We start from the raw sequence: 19,616 nt of genomic DNA, 5'->3' as shown, positions 1-19,616 counted from the left end.
ATGGCCGAGCTCCTCACCCTATCTCTAAGGGAGTGCCCGGCCACCCTACGGAGGAAGCTCATTTCAGCCGCTTGAATCCGGGATCTTGTTCTTTCGGTCATGACCCAAAGTTCATGGCCATAAGTGAGGGTAGGAACGTAGACCAACCAGTAAATTGAGAGCTTTGCTTTTCGGCTCAGCTCTTTCTTCACCACAACGGACCGGCACAGCGCCCCCATTACTGTGGCAGCCGCACCGATCCGTCTGTCGATCTCCCGCTCCATTCTTCCCTCACTCGTGAACAAGACCCCGAGATACTTAAACTCCTCCACTTGAGGCAGGAACTCCCCTCCAACCTGAAGAGGACAAGCCACCCTTTTCCGGTCGAGTACCATGGCCTCGGACTTGGAGGAGCTGATCCTCATCCCAGCCGCTTCACACTCGGCTGCGAACCGCCACAGCGCATGCTGTAGGTCTTGGCTAAAGGGGGCCAGCAGGACCACGTCATCTGCAAAAAGAAGAGACGAAATCCACTGGTCCCCAAACCCGACCCCCTCCGGCCCTTTGCTGCGTCTAGAAATCCTGTCCATAAAAGTTATGAACAGGACCGGTGACAAAGGGCAGCCCTGCCGGAGTCCAACATGCACTGGGAACAGGTCCGACTTAGTGCCGGCAATGCGGACCAAACTCCTGCTCCGCTCGTACAGGGACCGGATGGCCCCTAGTAAAGGGCCCCCGATTCCATACTCCTGGAGCACCCCCCACAGGGCATCACGAGGGACACAGTCGAATGCCTTCTCCAGGTCCACAAAACACATGTGAACCGGTTGGGCAAACTCCCATGAACCCTCGAGCCCCTGTAGAGGGTATAGAGCTGCACTATGTCACCAAGCTTAAATCATCTCAGACTGGCAATACACTGTGCTCCAATGGACTCCAAAGTCACGTGATATCAATCCAATCAAGCTCCTTTGGAACGGGAGATTTGCATTATGGATGAGCAACCTACAGATCTGCATCAACTGGGTGTTGCAATCATGCCAATATGAATCAAAATTTTTTGAGAGGCATTTCCAATACTTTGTTGGATCTGAGCTGCCAGGAATTTAGGCAGTTCTGAACGCAAAAGGGCATGTAGCCCTGTCCTAGCATGGCATAACTAAAAAAGTGTTTGGTGAGAGTATTTGGTTGTTGATGTTATATATTGCCTTGGAACAGTGAAGCTTCTTGAGCAAGTCTGCCTTGAAAAGGAGATAACTTCTTTAATCTCAACATACTTCCTGTTAAATGAAGGTTAAATAAATTCAATAAAAATTTCACATCCTGACTCTACTGCCCCTGATTCAGCAGTTAATGTACTGAGGTTATCAGCAGTCATGTGACAGCCGGACAGCCGTTATCCTATCATTCATTGGCTGACCTCAGGTCAGCTGTGTGGGCTGCCAGATGAGAGGCCCCAAGCTTGTTTTTCTCTCAGTCTGTATCCGCTTGTCGTTCCGATTTTTCCACGTCTAGTTTAACTTCCCCATCTCCTTCTCTACAGCATGCACACACAAAAACAAAGGCTGACACACATTAATTTACTTTTCTATTTTTTTCCCTCTTTACAACCTCAGTCGATGATCCACAGGGAGTAGGAAGCAGCCTGAGTGGCCTGATCACAAATCCTTTAACATAAACAAAGTGAAAAGAGAAGAGGCCTTCTTCAAAAGAACTCATCTTTCTACAACTCATTAAGCCCCCCGCCCCCCTTAAGATCTACAGCAGAAGCCTCCCTTCCTCCTCTCTTTGCTCCTCCCGCACACTTTTTCTCATCCTCTACACGTCTTTTCCATTCATGGAAGGGAAGGCAGACCAAGGGCGGCAGAAATTGCCGATCATCCTTGATCTTCTTGTATACGTACATGCAATTACATTTTATACATGCAATTTAAGAACTCACCCTGTTCTTGTGTTCCGGTGTTTTTATCTCTTAGGTGTGTCTGAAGTGACGCCAGCGGGCTGGCTCAAGAAAAACGACTTCAATACAATGTAGACACCAAAAACCAGTCAGCAGAAGAGTCTGAAGACCACGCTGACAGAACAAGGGTGAGCCCGAGGAGGAGGAACGACAGTTGTACTGAAGCGAAGATAAGAAAAGTGAAATAACTGCAGGGGAAAAGAGGGAAGCGGCGGACTGTGAATCATTAACGTGGACCTTTTGTCTTTCCTGTGAAGGGTTTAACTTGTTCCCCTGTCTCCACTTGAGAAGGTTCGTAATCTCAGCTTGTGGTATTTAAAAGGCAAGTAGACCACACACATTTCTCACCACTCAGCCTTGTTGATATCTGAGCAGAGACGCACAAAACTGCCGTCAGCATGTGCCATGTCATTGTCACCTGCCGCTCCATGCTATGGACCCTGTTGAGTATTGTGGCTGCCTTTGGCGAACTCATCGCCTTCATGAGCACTGACTGGCTGGTGGGTTATCCCCGCACACCTGACGCCGTCTTTGGCCCCCATGGGGCCACCGCAGCCGGCGAGGCCTACAGACCAACTCTGGGAATCTACGGCCGCTGCATAAAGCTACCACACATGCAGCGGGGGATACTGTGCGGACCGTATGCAGTTCACTTCGGGGAGATTGCTAGCGGGTTCTGGCAAGCAACATCCATCTTTCTGGCTGCGGGGATCCTGCTGCTGTGTGCTGTGGCGTTTATCTCCATCTTCACCATGTGCTTCCAAAGCATCATGAAGAAGAGCATCTTCAATGTGTGTGGACTTCTGCAAGGGATTGCAGGTGAGATGAACTCTTTCCTGCTGAGCAATTATTAACTTTTTAACTTCAAAGTATTTTTGAAATGTCAAATTATGACTAAAACCAACACAAAGAAGTGCATAATTATGTAGTAGAAGGAAAATAATACAAGGTTTTAATGTTTTTTTCCAACTAATGTGTCGTGCATTTATATTTAGTAACCCAATCCAATCATACCTTTCACTCTCTGGCCCAGTCTCACGTCCTTTGCAGCCTTTATGGTCTTTCTTTCTGGATTGCCCTGAATTTAGCTCCATCCATCTTCCCATGAACTTCACCCCATGAAAATCACCAACACCATATTTCACAATGTTTTCTGTTCGCAAGCTTTTAAGGAAGTGCAGAATAGTTATGCTGTCAACAGATTCTCCCACCTGAGCATTGGATCCCTGCAGCTCCTCCAGAGTTACCATAGGTCCCTTGGTTACTTCTCTGATTAATTCCCTTCTTGCATGAATTGTTTATTGTTGTCATGAAAATAAAATGTGCATGACTGCATGCATCTCTTGTGTACTGTTTAGCAGTACAGTTGCACTACCAAATGTTAGTCCTCGTTATGGTACCTCTTATTGTCATCACAATAAATAGCAAATAATCTGATGATGATTAAATCTTGTATCAAATTGCTCATTCCTACTGGTTAGAAGCAAGACTATGTCTTGGTGCGTTTTCAGTTGTGCCATATTCATTTTCACATCAATTTCTTTCCACTAATCAGCTTCGGACCTGTCTGCTGTATTTCTTGGTCTTAATGATGCCGATTGTTTATTAACATTCTCTAACAAACCCTTAAGCCCTTAGCAGAACAGACTTGAGATTAAATTACACTGAGATGGACTTATCTGATTGATTTTCTTTAGAGGTGACAGAATAGAGGGGCTAAATACAAATGCGCGCTCATTTTTTAAATTAAATTTATGAAAAATGTTGAAAAACATGTGTCAGTTTCTTCCACTTCACAATTATGCACATGGACACTGAAGTTTGAGGTTGTAATATGACAAAATGTAAACAACTGAAAGGGGTGTGAAGACTTTTTCAAAGCCATATGCAGTATGACTGTATTTCCAACTACATGGTCAGTACAACCCCCACCCAGTTAGCCACTGAACACTATTAGCACTACTCTCCATAATCTGATTGACCAAGAACGCATGATTGAAGATGCATTTATGTTGATTTGTGTTTGGTTTGACTTGCACCCATTTGTGCTCAGATATAAATAGAGCTACCTCAGTTCATCCGAGCTGTATTGTTTCTGTTCATTCCTGTGGCCTCCGGTATTCATCAAGGTAAATGAGAAGCTCTTCACAAAGCTGAAAACGCTTCATTACTGGTACCACAACTCCCACTTCTGGAATTATGTGTTTTATTCCACTGGAGCCTTTGGAGAGCTTTGTCCCCAGCAGAAGATGAAAAGACGAGGTAGCCGTTCTGTCGTCAACTGGAGCAACTGCGGCCCAAATATTTACCCAGTCAGCTGGAGCCCTTTCAGTAAAGGCGTACGCATGCGTATCTGTGTTTATATGCGAGGGGTGTACATCCTGAGTCTGAGGGCAGATTTTGGGCCACTTTGACGAAATGGGGTGAATTATGGTGGGGAGGACCTTGAGGTCATGCTTAAGGAACGTTCTCTCTGTTCACAGTCTGTCGCCCCCAACCTCCCCAGTGATTATGGCCATCCTCCCCCGCTGTTGTTTATATGATGCAGGGCCAAACAGAAAAGCTGGGCGGGTGATGAAGGACATTCTAAACTGCTGTAAACCTAACCCTCAGAAGCCGCTGAAGCTCATTCAAATGGTTGAAGACATATAGCTGTTTTAAAAGTCAGCTTAAAATAGTATTTATACATAGTTTTTCACAACTTATATTACAGTGCAGATGCAGATATCGAATTTTCTTGATAAATCCAATTACATTTATGGAAAAGAAACATTTAAAACATATTTTAAAGAGTACATCTATGCCACTTAAATGAACAGTTTTTAAAATATATGATCATAAATGTCACTCAAAAGGTATTTCGATCCTACTCCTTTGCGATTTTGTTGCGCTCTTTCATGACGTCAAAGGAGAACCCTAAACCTGACTGCTGCTACAATGGCCAGCAACACAGACAGCAGTGACGAATCTGATGTTTCTTTAGATATATTTTAGTCACTATCAGAGAGAGACGCAACAGAGTCAGGAGGAGAGACAGTCAGTGTTCATCAGATGGCAGAGCACAAGTGCTGCGCTCTGTGGACGGCCATTTTTGCCGGAAGCCAGAGCACGGCCGAAGTCAGTCCGCATGAATTATACCGCAACAACAGGAAACAGAATGAGCACAACGTCCGGATTTTCGAAATAATTCACTAAAGACAGACCAGATCTCGCTATATTAATAAATACACATATATTTAAACATACACGTGTATACATTAGCAGTTGTTAACATTGGATCAGTTACTGGGTTAACTAAGGTATTATCAACTGAGCAATTAAACATTAAATGCACCAAATTGAGCAAAAAATATAGCTTCTCTTCACTCAGTGAACTCATCTATTGTACAACAAAACACATTGAATATATTTAGATGCATAAGACAAAAATGAAGCAGTTTAAACTGGACTTGCTACCACATTTATCACTGGCTTTAATTGCGCGATCTGCATATGGAGCTCCTCAGGGCTTATAATAATAACAATAATATCTGATTATTATTATTAATAAAAATAAGATTTTTTAAAATTATTAACAATAACTGTTGATATCTAAATGTACTTTTGCAACAAGGAAGTGTTCTCACCTGCTGAGCCCTGATCCGTTTAGCAAAAGCAGCAACAACGTTTCTTTGGCAATCTTTTCCCATCAGATGCTCTGAACAGCATGGCTCTGCTTCAACATTCTCCTTCATCTGTAAAATTTCCCGACCTCTGACATAATTTCTTTTGTGAACTCAGAGGTTTCTTGTTAGAAGCAGTTTGCAGAGAAGTCATCTGATAACAACTGGCTGTGCTTGGTGGGACCAGCCCACCTGTCCCTCCTCAGTTTTCCAGCTCTGGTCCAGGCAGCTCTGATCTTCTTCTTCAGGAAAGTAGTGCAGACTAAAAGCTGCTGTCGTAGTATTGCTGCCACCACCAACTGTGCACAGTTTCACAATATTAGCGCTGTTTTTAACGTAACTTGGCTTCTACCTGAACTGTTTATCATTGACGCTCACACAATGAACGACTGGCGACTTCCCCTTTGACGTCATTTCCAGGTGACTTTGGACTTTAAAATTTAACATTGAAATATGCTTATTTTGTGTCACAATTGTCTTTTTTCACATCTTTAATCCTAATATCATGTCAGTTACTGCCCAGTTCCTTCAATATATAGATGTTTTCTTTCAATTTCTGCATGTGTGTCACCGGCTTTTCCCACACATGCAGTCTTGCCTAAAATTCTCAATTGGAATTGGGACTGGACTTTGACTGGGCTATTCTAACAGATGAATTATGCTTTGACCTAAACCGGCTTGACATTCAGGATGGTTGTTCTGTTGGAAGCTCCACCTAAGCCTCAGTCTCAAGTTTTTTGCAGCCTCTACCAGGTTTCCTGCCCTGCCCTGTATTTAGTTCCATCCATTTTTCCATCGGCTTTGACCAGTTTTACTTTCCACTCTAAAAAGAGGCGTGAAATCCACACCTGAGGTGTGGATTTCTGTTTACCAACTTGGTGACTTCTGAAGCGTATAGTACCTAATTTAACGGAAAAATGGTGAAAATTATACTTTCCTTTCACTTCACAATTCTACACTACTTTGTGTTGGTCTATCACATGAAATCCCCCCAAAATTACATTGGAGTTTGTGGTTGTAAAGTGACAAAATGTGGTCAATAAAGTATTAGTACTTTAGCAAGGTATGGTATATTTGGTTTTCAAGGTATCTGCATTTTTGAAATCTCATGTCATTGTAGAGAAAGCTAAATAAAAGGAAAAGATGCAAGAACCATTTTGTCCAATAAACACCTCTGACTCAAATGACAGTTATTTGCAGGATTTAATCTACAGGGGTTGGACAATGAAACCGAAACACCTGTCATTTTAGTGTGGGAGGTTTCATGGCTAAATTGGACCAGCCTGGTAGCCAGTCTTCATTGATTGCACATTGCACCAGTAAGAGCAGAGTGTGAAGATTCAATTAGCAGGGTAAGAGCACAGTTTTGCTCAAAATATTGAAATGCACACAACATTATGGGTGACATACCAGAGTTCAAAAGAGGACAAATTGTTGGTGCACGTCTTGCTGGCGCATCTGTCACCAAGACAGCAAGTCTTTGTGATGTATCAAGAGCCACGGTATCCAGGGTAATGTCAGCATACCACCAAGAAGGACGAACCACATCCAACTGGATTAACTGTGGACGCAAGAGGAAACTGTCTGAAAGGGATGTTCGGGTGCTAACCCGGATTGTATCCAAAAAACAAAACCACGGCTGCCCAAATCACGGCAGAATTAAATGTGCACCTGAACTCTCCTGTTTCCACCAGAACTGTCCGTCGGGAGCTCCACAGGGTCAATATACACGGCCGGGCTGCTATAGCCAAACCTTTGGTCACTCATGCCAATGCCAAACATCGGTTTCAATGGTGCAAGGAGCGCAAATTTTGGGCTGTGGACAATGTGAAACATGTATTGTTCCCTGATGAGACCACCTTTACTGTTTTCCCCACATCCGAGAGAGTTACGGTGTGGAGAAGCCCCAAAGAAGCGTACCACCCAGACTGTTGCATGCCCAGAGTGAAGCATGGGGGTGGATCAGTGATGGTTTGGGCTGCCATATCATGGCATTCCCTTGGCCCAATATTTGTGCAAGATGGGCGCGTCACTGTCAAGGACTACCGAACCATTCTTGAGGACCATGTGCATCCAATGGTTCAAACATTGTATCCTGAAGGCGGTGCCGTGTATCAGGATGACAATGCACCAATACACACAGCAAGACTGGTGAAAGATTGGTTTGATGAACATGAAAGTGAAGTTGAACATCTCCCATGGCCTGCACAGTCACCAGATCTAAATATTATTGAGCCACTTTGGGATGTTTTGGAGGAGCGAGTCAGGAAACGTTTTCCTCCACCAGTATCACGTAGTGACCTGGCCACTATCCTGCAAGAAGAATGGCTTAAAATCCCTCTGACCACTGTGCAGGACTTGTATATGTCATTCACAAGATGAATTGACGCTGTATTGGCCGCAAAAGGAGGCCCTACACCATACTAATAAATGATTGTGGTCTAAAACCAGGTGTTTCAGTTTCATTGTCCAACCCCTGTATGTTAGTAGGACAATGTCCTCTATGATATGATATGTTAACTATGTTACTGACTAAATGTTGCCTGTTTTGAAAGGAAGCCACTTGTTTGCAAGCAACTTTGTGTAACTGTTGCATTTAAGCCTTTTACTTTGTTTCATCCTCACACAGGTGTGTTTAGTTTTTCAGATTAGGTCTATAATTCCGTTAAAAGGTTTATACACACTCCCTCATTTATGTACAATACATTTTCAACTTTTTATGATGCATTTGAACTATTCTTTTTTTGTATGGAATGATGAAATGAACGACAATAATGATTGGCAATAAATAAATCAATAGATTTTAAAGACAAGACTCGGTGGACAGGTTTGAATCTTTTATAGATTTTCTCTAATCAACAAAGGTTCAAAAATAAAAATGCAGGCTCAAAAACATTCATATACCCCCATGCATATTTGGTTAAATGTTGATTTAGGATGTTGCACTTTGACTCATTCTTTGTGCCACCATCAACACACTGAGATAATTCTGGCTGGACATTTGGCATCTTTTCTTGGCTGAATTGCTAGAGTTCATTTAAATTGGTTTGCTGGACTTGGCTTTTAAGAATAGTCCACAAATGTTTGATAAGGTTTAGGTAGGTGTTTTGGAAAGGCCAATCAAGGAGCCTGATTCGTCGGTTTGGTGGTGTACTGCCCGGTTGAAGCACCTAATTCTATCCTCATGTGACCTAAACTGTCCCCCTTTAGATAAAAGGAAATTATTTAGGATGTACAGAAATACCCCAGGAATCCCCAAGACTCAAGCTTGCCATGAACTGGGAACTGTTGGAAAACAAGCACCACTATCCACAAGGAATACATTTTTTCATTGCCAGGGGCCAAGTGTCAAACATAAAATAAGCCCCTACTCCAAAAGCCAACACCTTTAATCTTGACTGAAATTTGCAGCTGCCCACATGAAGAAGCCAATTGCCTTCTGCTGAAACGTTTATGCAAATACGTGACAAAGATCGAACTATTTGGGGTGTGTTTAAAGGTGACAAAGTGAGGCTTTCAAATCAAAGAACGCTGTACCAACTGCCAAGCATGGTGAGGGTAGCATCATGCTGTGGGGCTGGCGCATAGAACAAGGTGTATTAAATAATGAGCATCTCTGAAAGCACAACACGTCGAACCTGGAGGCGGATGGGCTACAGCAGCAGAAGACCACCACCAAGAGTGGCACCAGGTGTCACTCCTGTCAGCTAAGAACAGAAAGCTGAGGCTACAATTCGCACAGGTTCACCAAAATTGGACAATAGAAGATTGGAAAAACGTTGCCTGGTCTGATGAGTCTCGATTTCTGCTGAGACATTCGGATGGTAGGTTCAGAATTTGGCGTCAACAACATGAAAGCGTGGATCCATCCTGCCTTGTATCAACAGTTCAGGCTGGTGGTGTTGGTGTAATGGTGTTGGGGATATTTTCTTGGCACACTCGGGCCCCTTAGTACCAATTGAGCATCGTGTCAACGCCACAGCCTACCTGAGTATTGTTGCTGACCATGTCCATCCCTTTATGACCACAGTGTACCCATATTCTGATGGTTACTTCCAGCAGGATAACGCGCCATGTCATAAAGCACGAATCATCTCAGACTGGTTTCTTGAACATGACAATGAGTTCACTGGACTCAAATGGCCTCCACAGTCACCAGATCTCAATCCAATAGAGCACCTTTGGGATGTGGTGGAACGGGAGATTCGCATCATGGATGTACAGCCAACATATCTGCAGCATCTGTGTGATGCTATCATGTCAATATGGACCGAAGTCTCTGAGGAATGTTTCCAGTACCTTGTTGAATCTATGCCACGAAGGATTAAGGCAGTTCTGAAGGCAAAAGGGGGTCGAACCCGGTACTAGCAAGGTGTACCTAATAAAGTGGCCGGTGAGTGTATTAGTGTGGGTGTTGGAACCTGTTCTTATAATTTTTACCATGTGTGGACTAGAGAGCATCAACAATAACATCAAACCTGTTTGCCCAGTTCTTGTTTTTAAAATTCACTGTTTTTATGGGGGTTTTTTTTACGTTTTTGAAGTTATTGGGATTTACAATTTTTGCCTTTCATGTCCATGATATAAACTCTTAACTTGTTGATGTCTACAAAAATAACTGGGTCTGTTTACCTTACTGTCTCTTCAGGTTTTGAACTAAGCATTCAGTGAAGACTAAAACAATCTTCGCTGGTGGATGAGATTAGAAAATATTTACAGCCCATATTGATGACTAAGACGAAAGAAGTGTGAAAGAGTGAAAAGATTTGCAGCTTCTGCTTTGAGAGATTTCTGTTGCTAAGCTACATATTGGTAGTGCATTTTTAGGTGAAGGTCTTTTTTGAAAATCTGCACGTTCAAAAGTAAAACCATTTCATGGACTAACCACATCCACAGAACGCATGTCGTAGAGAGAAACCCTTCCTCCACAGATTTGTTAAAGAAAGTAAGACAACATGCTGCTCCTTCTCATTGTAGACAGGATGAGGATGTGGAAACAAGGCGAGAGGAGCTTCAAACATCAGAATGTGGTGGCCGAGTTTCCTTTGTATCCCTGCAGCCGAACTCTGATCATTTTTCCGGTTACCTCATTTCACTAAGAGGGACAAACTGAACCTGGCCTTCCACCTGTCGTGTCACTGGAAATGTTTCTTTTGATTTGTTCTTCCTCCAGTATCAATCAATAATTAGTGCGTTTCACAGTCTTAATCTTAACCGTCAGGTTTCCACAAGGCTGACGGGTGATATCACTCCACCTGATATCTACTAAAGGGACCACCACACTGAGTTTTTTTGCTAATGATTATTTCCAGAAACTGTACCGTTGCCGCAGTAATGAGAAAACTGGAACCAGACGGCAGATGTTTGGGAAAGTGATTGACCTCAGATGAGAAGATTGCTATGCAGCTGCCAGAGATGGTCGCGTCATTAACCTCATCTCCAGATTCCCCTGATGTCACCCGGACCCCTGTGACACGTTTCCTGATTGCCGTCGCGTCTCACATACTGTTAAAAGCAAAGGTTTAAGCTTGGGTGGTTTTAAGACTTGGGAGTAACAAAATGACTTGAGCAGACTTCTGCTGTGGGTCAGTCGGCTAGACTATGCATCTACTCAGTGCACATTTTAAGGGCCCCAATAGGCTTGTTATACAGCAGTTAGACTACCTATAAGTGAATTTATTTCTAAATTTACTGAAATGCCTGCCTCCCTCACTTGCGTCAAACTGGGGCAGGAAAAGGATTAGAGACAAGACGGCAAACAAACTCAGCTGTAAAACTGTCTCTGATTCCTGTGTGTTTGCTGCTGTTCCTCCAGCCAGAGTCATAGACCCTATTACAGGTTTAACTGCGGAACATGATTAAGCTCCAGACTGGAAGCGAAGGGAATGAAACACCTTCTAACAGGAATCTTTTCTGTTATTGAGTTATTATCACTGACAGAAGAAATCCCACTTAATGCAAAGAAGAAAAGCAGACACGTCACCTTGGACTAATAGGAAAAAAGTACCGTCTGACCTTAAATAGCATTTCCTGCATATCTGTGTTTACACCACAGATGTGCCTGTTTTACAGTAATGATTAAACTGTGCTCACAGTCCCAGATAAGAAAGGTAATATTCAATTAATCTGTGAGAAAGCTTAGTTGAAACCATAATGGCTCATGAGTATTAAAGGAGAAAAACTTGGCCACCCAAAACATGTTGTTTTAGGTGATTTCCTTAACGCATAAAGCCATCCTAATGTTAAATAACTGAATATAAACATGCAGATTTCAGTTACGAAGCTGTGATTTTTGCCTAAAGGAGTCAAAATAAAAGTGCTGTCCCAGTTTTGTTTTGCCACTACATCACTGTCTTGTTTGATTATTTTTTTCCATACTTGATCACTTAATGAAAATTCATTGCTCTAGACACAGTCAGTTAGTGCCCAATAGTGGTCAAATAGTTATTATCTGAGCTAATCAGAAAGTAGGTCATTCCTGCTAGGAGGTGGAGCCGTTCCAAGAATTTGAGATGCAGCATTGAGTGAATGTTCATCAGCACAAACAGAACATCTGAATAGTGTAGTGTAGTGTCAGATTGAGTAATAGTGCTAGTGCGTGACTGTTGTGAGATTTGATTAGCAATTTCAGAGTTGCAATGCTTATGCAATGGAATGTTGGAACATGACCAAAAACTGCTAGCTTAGTGTAGCTGGGAATCAAATGTTTTCGATACTTAGAAATCCATACTGGAGTATTATCCCAGCAACATTTACATAAAGGCCCCATGAAAGTACTAAATATTAACCCCTTAATCCCTTTACAATTTATGGCATAAATCTGACCACAACATGGTGGAAAGATGCTTCCAACACTATCCTTGGTATGTGTAGAATAAAGCTTAACCGGTATTAGGGGTTACTATAACAATTAAAATATAGAAATTAAGTACTCTACTAAGTTTGAATGCCCAAATACATCAAAGAAAATGAATACCACTTCATAATATAAACACTTTTGTTTTCTAGTTTGTGTGTGAGTTATTTTGAAGTTGTAAAAACTGGAAATATGCAAATACATTTGCACCAGGGATGAAAAAACCTAAATCGAGTAGTCTTGTATTTGGTATAGTGGATGTATGGATGTCTAATCTTCTGCACACTTGTGTAAAACTATAGAATCTCATAACATCCCCTTCTACATATCCCTGTTGTTGCCAGTTTTTCTAATTTTTGCTGTTTTAAACTTCTCCTTCTCCCACTGGAGAACCTGCTTACTGTTTATTCCCTGAACATAAGAAAATGGGCATTGAGGGTTTGGAGAGGAGGAGGAAAGACAGACTAATGGCAGAGAATTGACAGTCTGGAAGTATCGCAGACAACAGCCATTGCAAGGGGTTTTTTGAGACTGGATGAGGGAGGAGCTCAGCGGGATATTAGGGTAGAGAGAAAACAGTTTTAAGGTGGAGGAGGTGGTGGGGGCTGGGAATGACTGCATATGTCTGTGTGTGGGGAGGGGTGGGAATTAAAACCATGCCTTCAATCCATCACCAGGCCTGGCCTGAACGTTGGGGCAGTGCAGCAACATGTGGAAAGAATTTATGACCTAGTTTTCATTTCCTTGTTTAATGTGATATTGGGTGCTTGCAGAGAGAGGAGAAACAAAGGAAGTGGGAAGAGAAGAAGAAAGATGAGGAGAGAGAGAGAGAGATTTACCTCCTTATTTTAAAGAAGCAAAATAAGACTTGGTATAGAAGGAGGGGGTGAAAATATCACAGCTGAAATCCTCATTTCCTGTACGACTTATTCCGTGTCAGTAATTGCATTACTATAAGTGTCTCCCCCTGAGCTTTGATTGGTGGCATGCTACTTGTTCGGCCAACTGACCCATCAGAGGAAACGTGGAAACCTTGTGACTTTAAATTAAATTCATATTCTGTACTCATGTCTGTAACATGTCGCGGTGCTGAAGCAAAGTCTGTTTAGCAGCAAAGTGCCTAAAAAAGGTTGTAACGTTAAAACAGGAAGTGGCACCATGCTTCCACTGAGACGCAGGACACCGGGCGGTAGGGTCGACTACCTTTTCCTGTTGTTCTTCTCTTTCTTTCTACAGAATTGTATGTGAAGATTCAAGAGTGGGTTGCTTTTTCCTGTCATACCCGAGAGTCTTGTCCTGTAATTATATTCACTGGCATTTTTGGCGAGAAATCAGGAAATCATTCCTGCCTATTGTAACTTTTTTAGCTGTGACGATGGGACTTCTTCAGGAAATGTTTTGGTTTTCACAAACGTTTGTCTGCAGTCTTGCAGATCAAAGGCACTTTGTAATCCCCTGAATATTAGGATTTAATGCATCGCTAATAACACATGGAAATATAACTAGAAGCTAATGTAGAAGAACAGCTAAAAGCTGAAGTAATTTCCAATGGCTGACACAAGGCAAAGGTAATACACGTAAAAAAAAATAAAAATAAAGGAAAAAGAATATTGTCAGCCTTTCTTTAGCCTTTAAGCATATTTTTAACATTTTTACAAGCCTTGCAGAACCTGAAAACTAGCTAATAACTATATTTTGGAAAGATTTTTTTTTTCTTTGCGTATTTTCGCATTGCAGATACCTCTGGTATATTAGTAAACTAGATCACCAAACAGACATAAAAGCAAGTAAATATAACAAGGCCACATGTATGAACACATTAATTGTGAAAAACCCAATTTTTTTTTTGTGTTTGTACACACTTTAGCAACAAATACTTGACCCATGCATCTTCTTTGATGCAAACTCTCACCTGGATACATTGTTTTCTATTATTGCAACTCACAGGAATATATACCTGAACTCGAAGCTGGCTTCAAAACCTGCCATGAAAATGACCAGCAGGTCTAAAATAACCTGTGTACAGTTAAAATGTAATGCTGCTTCTAGGGTTCACAACTTTATTGCCAAACTTCTAAACCTCAGATCAGGAAATCTGAGACGTAAATTATGCTTGAATTTTTATCTTTGCTGTGTAAAACTGAAGCCCATAAATAAAGCTGACAGAAGTTAAATTTGACATAATGTGTTATATTTGTCTTGTGCAATAACCACAGCGCTCCCTAGGGGCTGCTGTGTGAGCTGTATTTAATTACAAACCTCAAGTTAACCACAGATCTGTTTGTCTTCTCACAGGTCTGTTCCTGATTCTGGGTCTGATGTTGTACCCTGCTGGCTGGGGTTCCGACAAAGTCCAGCTGTACTGTGGCCCAGACGCCGCCCCATATCGGGCCGGGCTCTGCTCCATGGGCTGGGCCTTCTACACGGCCATGGGGGGCACAGTGCTTACATTCATCTGTGCCGTGTTCTCAGCTCAGGCCGAGATCGCCACATCCAGCGACAAGGTCCAGGAGGAGATCGAGGAGGGCAAAAGCCTGATCTGCCTCCTGTGAGGCTCTGATCACATCTGACGAGGTGCAGAGGCAGGCCAGATAAAGATCATGCCCTGCTCCCACGTTGTTTCTCATGAGGGCGGCCTGCGGAGGAGAAGCTGCGGCATTGTTTACCACTAAAACCGACTCTTATTTTGTCTCTGTCTTGTGTTGATGTGGGAGAAATCTACAAGTGCCAAGTTTTTTTTTCCTCTGTGCCGTCTTTGTCTCTATGACACCAGGAGGTGCTGTGTTTGTTATTGTATTCACGATAGTCATGTGGGTGCCCTGAGCGGCTCTGCCTGTCACCACATGTTCTGTAAATAAATGTGATTATATGTATTTTGTACATAGTTATGATTGCAGAATGATGGTCAGCTTGATCCTGGCTGCCCCGATGACATCACTCTTGCCAGTCGTGAAAAAAAGATGTTATTCTGGTGGTTTTGTCACCAGATCCTGACCAGCAAATATGGATCTTGTTAACTGTGTGCCACATGTGAGTATTAACTCATCAAGGGAACCACTACTCAGTCAGAATAAGCAGCCTTTAGCTCAGAGTGGATGTCCTTTGGTGCTTTCAGAATGTACTGTTTGAACGATTAATGTGTCTGTAGACCGCTGAAATGTATTGGTGGGAAGGATTCACTTGGATTGCAGGAGAACAGTCAAACGACGCTCCGTGAAGGGTCTGGTCCCTATGAATCAGACAGCCTGGAATCCCTGCACAAAGGCTCGGACTAAACTAATGAGGACACTAGTAAATGAAGTATTGCTGTTGTTAGTACTGTCTGGTTTCAGGGAATGTGTGTGTATGTGTGTGGTTGTGTCTGTGTGCCAAATCAAGGATAGTCTCGTATCTGTTCTGATTTGTTTCTGCCAAATTAATAAAGAGAAGGGAAAACTAATGAGGTCTCTGCTCAGTGTTTATCTGGTTGTGTAAGGGAGGAGATGCAGCAAGCAGAGCAGCCAGCTCAGCGCTGAGACCTCAGTTTGGCTTTTCGAGGTGGGGACGTCTCCCTTTTTTTTCAGCCAGCGGGTGATCAATTTTTCCACTGATGCAGAACTGAACTGTGTGTATGTGTCATACTAATACTAAAGACCATTTCATTTCAGAACATAATATTGTACTCTGCACTCAAATATGTGTCAATGAAGATTATCTATCTAGTATTTATACCTTCTGAACTCATATTTTTTTCATGTTACAACCACAAACTTCAATGTACACTGCTCAAAAAACTTGAAGGAACACTTTTTAATCATAGTATAAAATAATTTAAACATAAGGAATATTAACCTGGTGAGTTCAGTAGTAGAAGGGTTGTTAATCAGTGTCAGCTGTTTTGGTGTTAATGAAATCCACAACAGGTGCACTAAAGGGCCAACAATGAGATGACCACAAAAACAAGAATAGTTTTGCAGATGGAGGCTGCAGACATTTTTTTTTCCCTCCTCGTTTTTTTTTCCAGATAATTTTCAGTAATTTTGCATTTGACCAGCCTTCACCACTGGTAGCATGAGGTAATACCTAGACCTTACAGAGCATAATGGAGTTGGACTGCCTCTGCAAGGAGGCACAGGGTGAGTACTGTCAGAGCCCTACAAAGTGAGTCCGGTGGGCCACTGGCATTAATGTCTGACCATTCAGAAGTAACCAAGTATTAGTTAGTAAACTTAATCATGAGGACCAAGGAACACAGCAAACACGTCAGCGATAAAGATATGCAGAAGTTTAACCCACGATAAGGATATAAAACAGTTTCCCAGGCTTTCGATGTCTCATCTCCATCATTCAGAAATGGAAAGAGTATGGCTCAACAGCAAATCTACCAAGATGTGGGTGCTGGTCTAAAGTAACAGCCTGTGTATGGAAAACATTAATCAGATAAGCAGCCAGAAGGCTAATGGTTAGTCTGGAGGACCTACTGAGATCCTCTGCTCAGGTGGGTGAATTACAATTTGTTTTAACTGCTAAAACAGAAGACCACACAATACCTCTTGCACATAAGGCTTTTTCAGTTCTGAAAAGCCTCTTGGGTGAGAGATGAAGCATCCAGCTCCCTTCTATTTAGGCACAATTTTCATGTCCTAAGTGATAAAAATTCTACACCAATCACAAGTATTAGATGTCAAGTCCACAAATCTGGTATTAATGTTAGAGCGGAAAGGAGGAAGTATGCCATAAGAAGCTCTGTTTAATGATTACCAAATGCTAAAAGCTATGTGTGTGTGTGGTGTGGTCCCTATATCCAGTCCCATGAATAATCCTCATTGCCTTCTTTTGCGGAGTGACTAATGGTTGCATTATACTTTAATATTTATTGCCCCATGCACAGTTATTTAAATATGGAAGAGCAATTGAACAGTAATTAATGTGAAGTGATTTGTTATCCAGAACCAGTTTCTCTTTATCCAGTATTGCCATCCTCGTTGACACTTTGGCTTATACATGTCTAATGTGATATTTCCAGCATATTTGTTCATTAATAATTACTCCCAGAAAATGTATTTCATTCACCTTTTAAAATGAACTTGTAATTTGGGTTTAGTTGTGCCATACCCAAAAAGAATGATAAAAAAAAAATAGCTCTTTATTAATCCTATGTACTAAAAATTGCAAGTTATCACCTGTGCAAAAATGTTTGTATCATCAACAAACACGCAATTCAATGGTTCAGAAACCTTAGGTAAATCATTAATGTACAAAACAAAACTTAGGACCCAATACTGACCCTTGCGGGATACCACAAATAATGTCCAAACATGAAGAACAGTAACCACGCTTCTTGTCACAAAGATATCTTTTCACCCAGTTCAACACATTGCCCCTGATGCTGTAACGTTCAAGTTTATTCCAACTGTGTACTGCTTTTGGTCAATTGATTTAGTTAGTTCTTCTACTGAAACTATTAGTGGAAGTGCTCTTGATCAGTTAGCTCTGAACCCATACTGATTTTCGATGTAACAGTAGCAGCTGTTATTGATGGAGTTGAAGAAGTAGTTGTCAGGGTCAATGTCACTTTAATTGTCCAGTGAATTGTGATCAGTGTATTGAAATGTTTGCAGTCCATAATTATTCAATTCAGGTGATCATCTAGGTTATGTTATCTCCGGTGTGTGTCATGCTGTTGTGTTATGATTGTATGCAGAGTTGTTTGTTACCTTTCAGTCCAGTTCTTGATGCCCATTGGATATGTTCTTCATTGCTCCTCACCATCAATACATTTGGCCTCCCCTGGTGTCCCATTAACCATTTTGGTGATGTCTGTGTTGTGCTTTGTCAGATGCTCATTGGTGCTTGTTACCTTTAATATGTTCCCTTGTTTTTGCAGTGCCTGTTGTTAACAAGCCTGATGATATTTTTTGCTGGTGCATCTTTGCCCAGATGTTCCTCTGTCCACGTGGCCTGCAGTGAAGCTGTTGGCTCAACCCTGTGGCCCCCTTTCTTTACTCAGCTCAGTTCAAACCGAACACGGCATCTGATAACTTCCAGGTTGGACACATGACTGCAGAAAGTCAGGCCAAATTAGCTGCCAGAGGCTTTAGGTTAATTTGCAATTTCAGAGAACAAGAATGAAAAGAGCCAGAATCTAAGTGTCACATGATCTGTCAGTATAAATAAATCTTTTTTGAAAGGCCCCAGAGGCTGCAACACCAATACGAAACACCATGAAGACCGAGGAGCTCTCCAAACAAGTCAGGGACAAAGTTGTTGAAACACAAGTCAGGCTGGGGTAATAAAAAATATATCTAAATCTTTGATGTTCCCCTTGAGCACCTTGAAATCCACCATCTTCAAATGGAAAGCACATGGTACCACAACAAACCTGCCAAGACAGGGCCACCCACCAAAACTCACAAGGCAAGGCAAGGAGGACATTAATCAGAGAGGCAGCACAGAGACCAAAGGTAACCCTGAAGGAGCTGCAGAGTTCCAAAGCAGAGACTGGAGTGTCTGTCCATAGAACCACAAAAGCTGTACACTCCGTAGAGTTGGCTTTCATGGAAGAGAGGCCAGAAAAAGCTATTACTTAGTGTTAATGTTTTAATGATGTTTTTCAGCAGCAGGGACTGGGAAACTAGTCCGAGTCAAGGAAAAGATGTATGTTGCTAAATACAGAGATATTCTTGAGCAAAACTTGTGTCAGTCTGCCTGTGATATGAGACTGGGACGGAGGTTCCGCTCGAGTGTTTTGAGGGGAAATATTTAAATGTATTGGAATAGCTTAGTCAAAGTCCAGACCTCAATCCAATTGAAAACCTGCCGTTAAATTTGAAGATTGCTATTCACAAGAGAATTGCATATCCAATGTGAAGAAGCTAGAACAGTTTTAAGGAATGGGCAAAGGTGTGGCAAGCTCATAGAGACTTATAAAAGAGACCTGCAGCTGTAATTGCAACAAAAGCTGGCTCTACAAAGTATTGGTTTTTGGGGGTGTGAATAGTTTTGCACATTGAATTAAATTTTTACAGTGATGTTTGGAGGAGACTGATCAATAAAGATTTGGGGATGTACACTATCAAGAATAAGTCACATTGTCACATTCATTGCACGAGAAGAGGTAAACAGATTTTATTCCATCTTTATGGACAACAGTATATAAATCCCTGTTTTCTTCACGGAT

The 19,616-nt window shown here is 42.0% G+C and overlaps 1 protein-coding gene across 2 annotated transcripts in view; it reads left to right on the top strand.

Moving 5' to 3' along the window:
• The window catches only part of lhfpl2a (LHFPL tetraspan subfamily member 2a), a 70,278-nt gene extending 54,382 nt beyond the window's left edge, over window positions 1-15,896 (top strand). For both annotated transcript variants that reach the window (XM_047373688.1, XM_047373687.1), the window contains 2 exons: window positions 1,956-2,758; window positions 14,753-15,896. In XM_047373688.1, coding sequence (XP_047229644.1) covers window positions 2,338-2,758; window positions 14,753-15,009 — 678 coding nt within the window. In that variant the 5' untranslated portion in view covers window positions 1,956-2,337 and the 3' untranslated portion in view covers window positions 15,010-15,896. The remainder of the gene's footprint in view (window positions 1-1,955; window positions 2,759-14,752) is intronic.
• Window positions 15,897-19,616: the final 3,720 nt, after the last annotated feature.

This window comes from Girardinichthys multiradiatus, chromosome 8, assembly GCF_021462225.1.
Source record: "Girardinichthys multiradiatus isolate DD_20200921_A chromosome 8, DD_fGirMul_XY1, whole genome shotgun sequence".
NCBI lineage: Eukaryota > Metazoa > Chordata > Actinopteri > Cyprinodontiformes > Goodeidae > Girardinichthys > Girardinichthys multiradiatus.
Note: the sequence above shows the minus strand (reverse complement) of the source record. Positions and strands in the feature narration are given on the sequence as shown.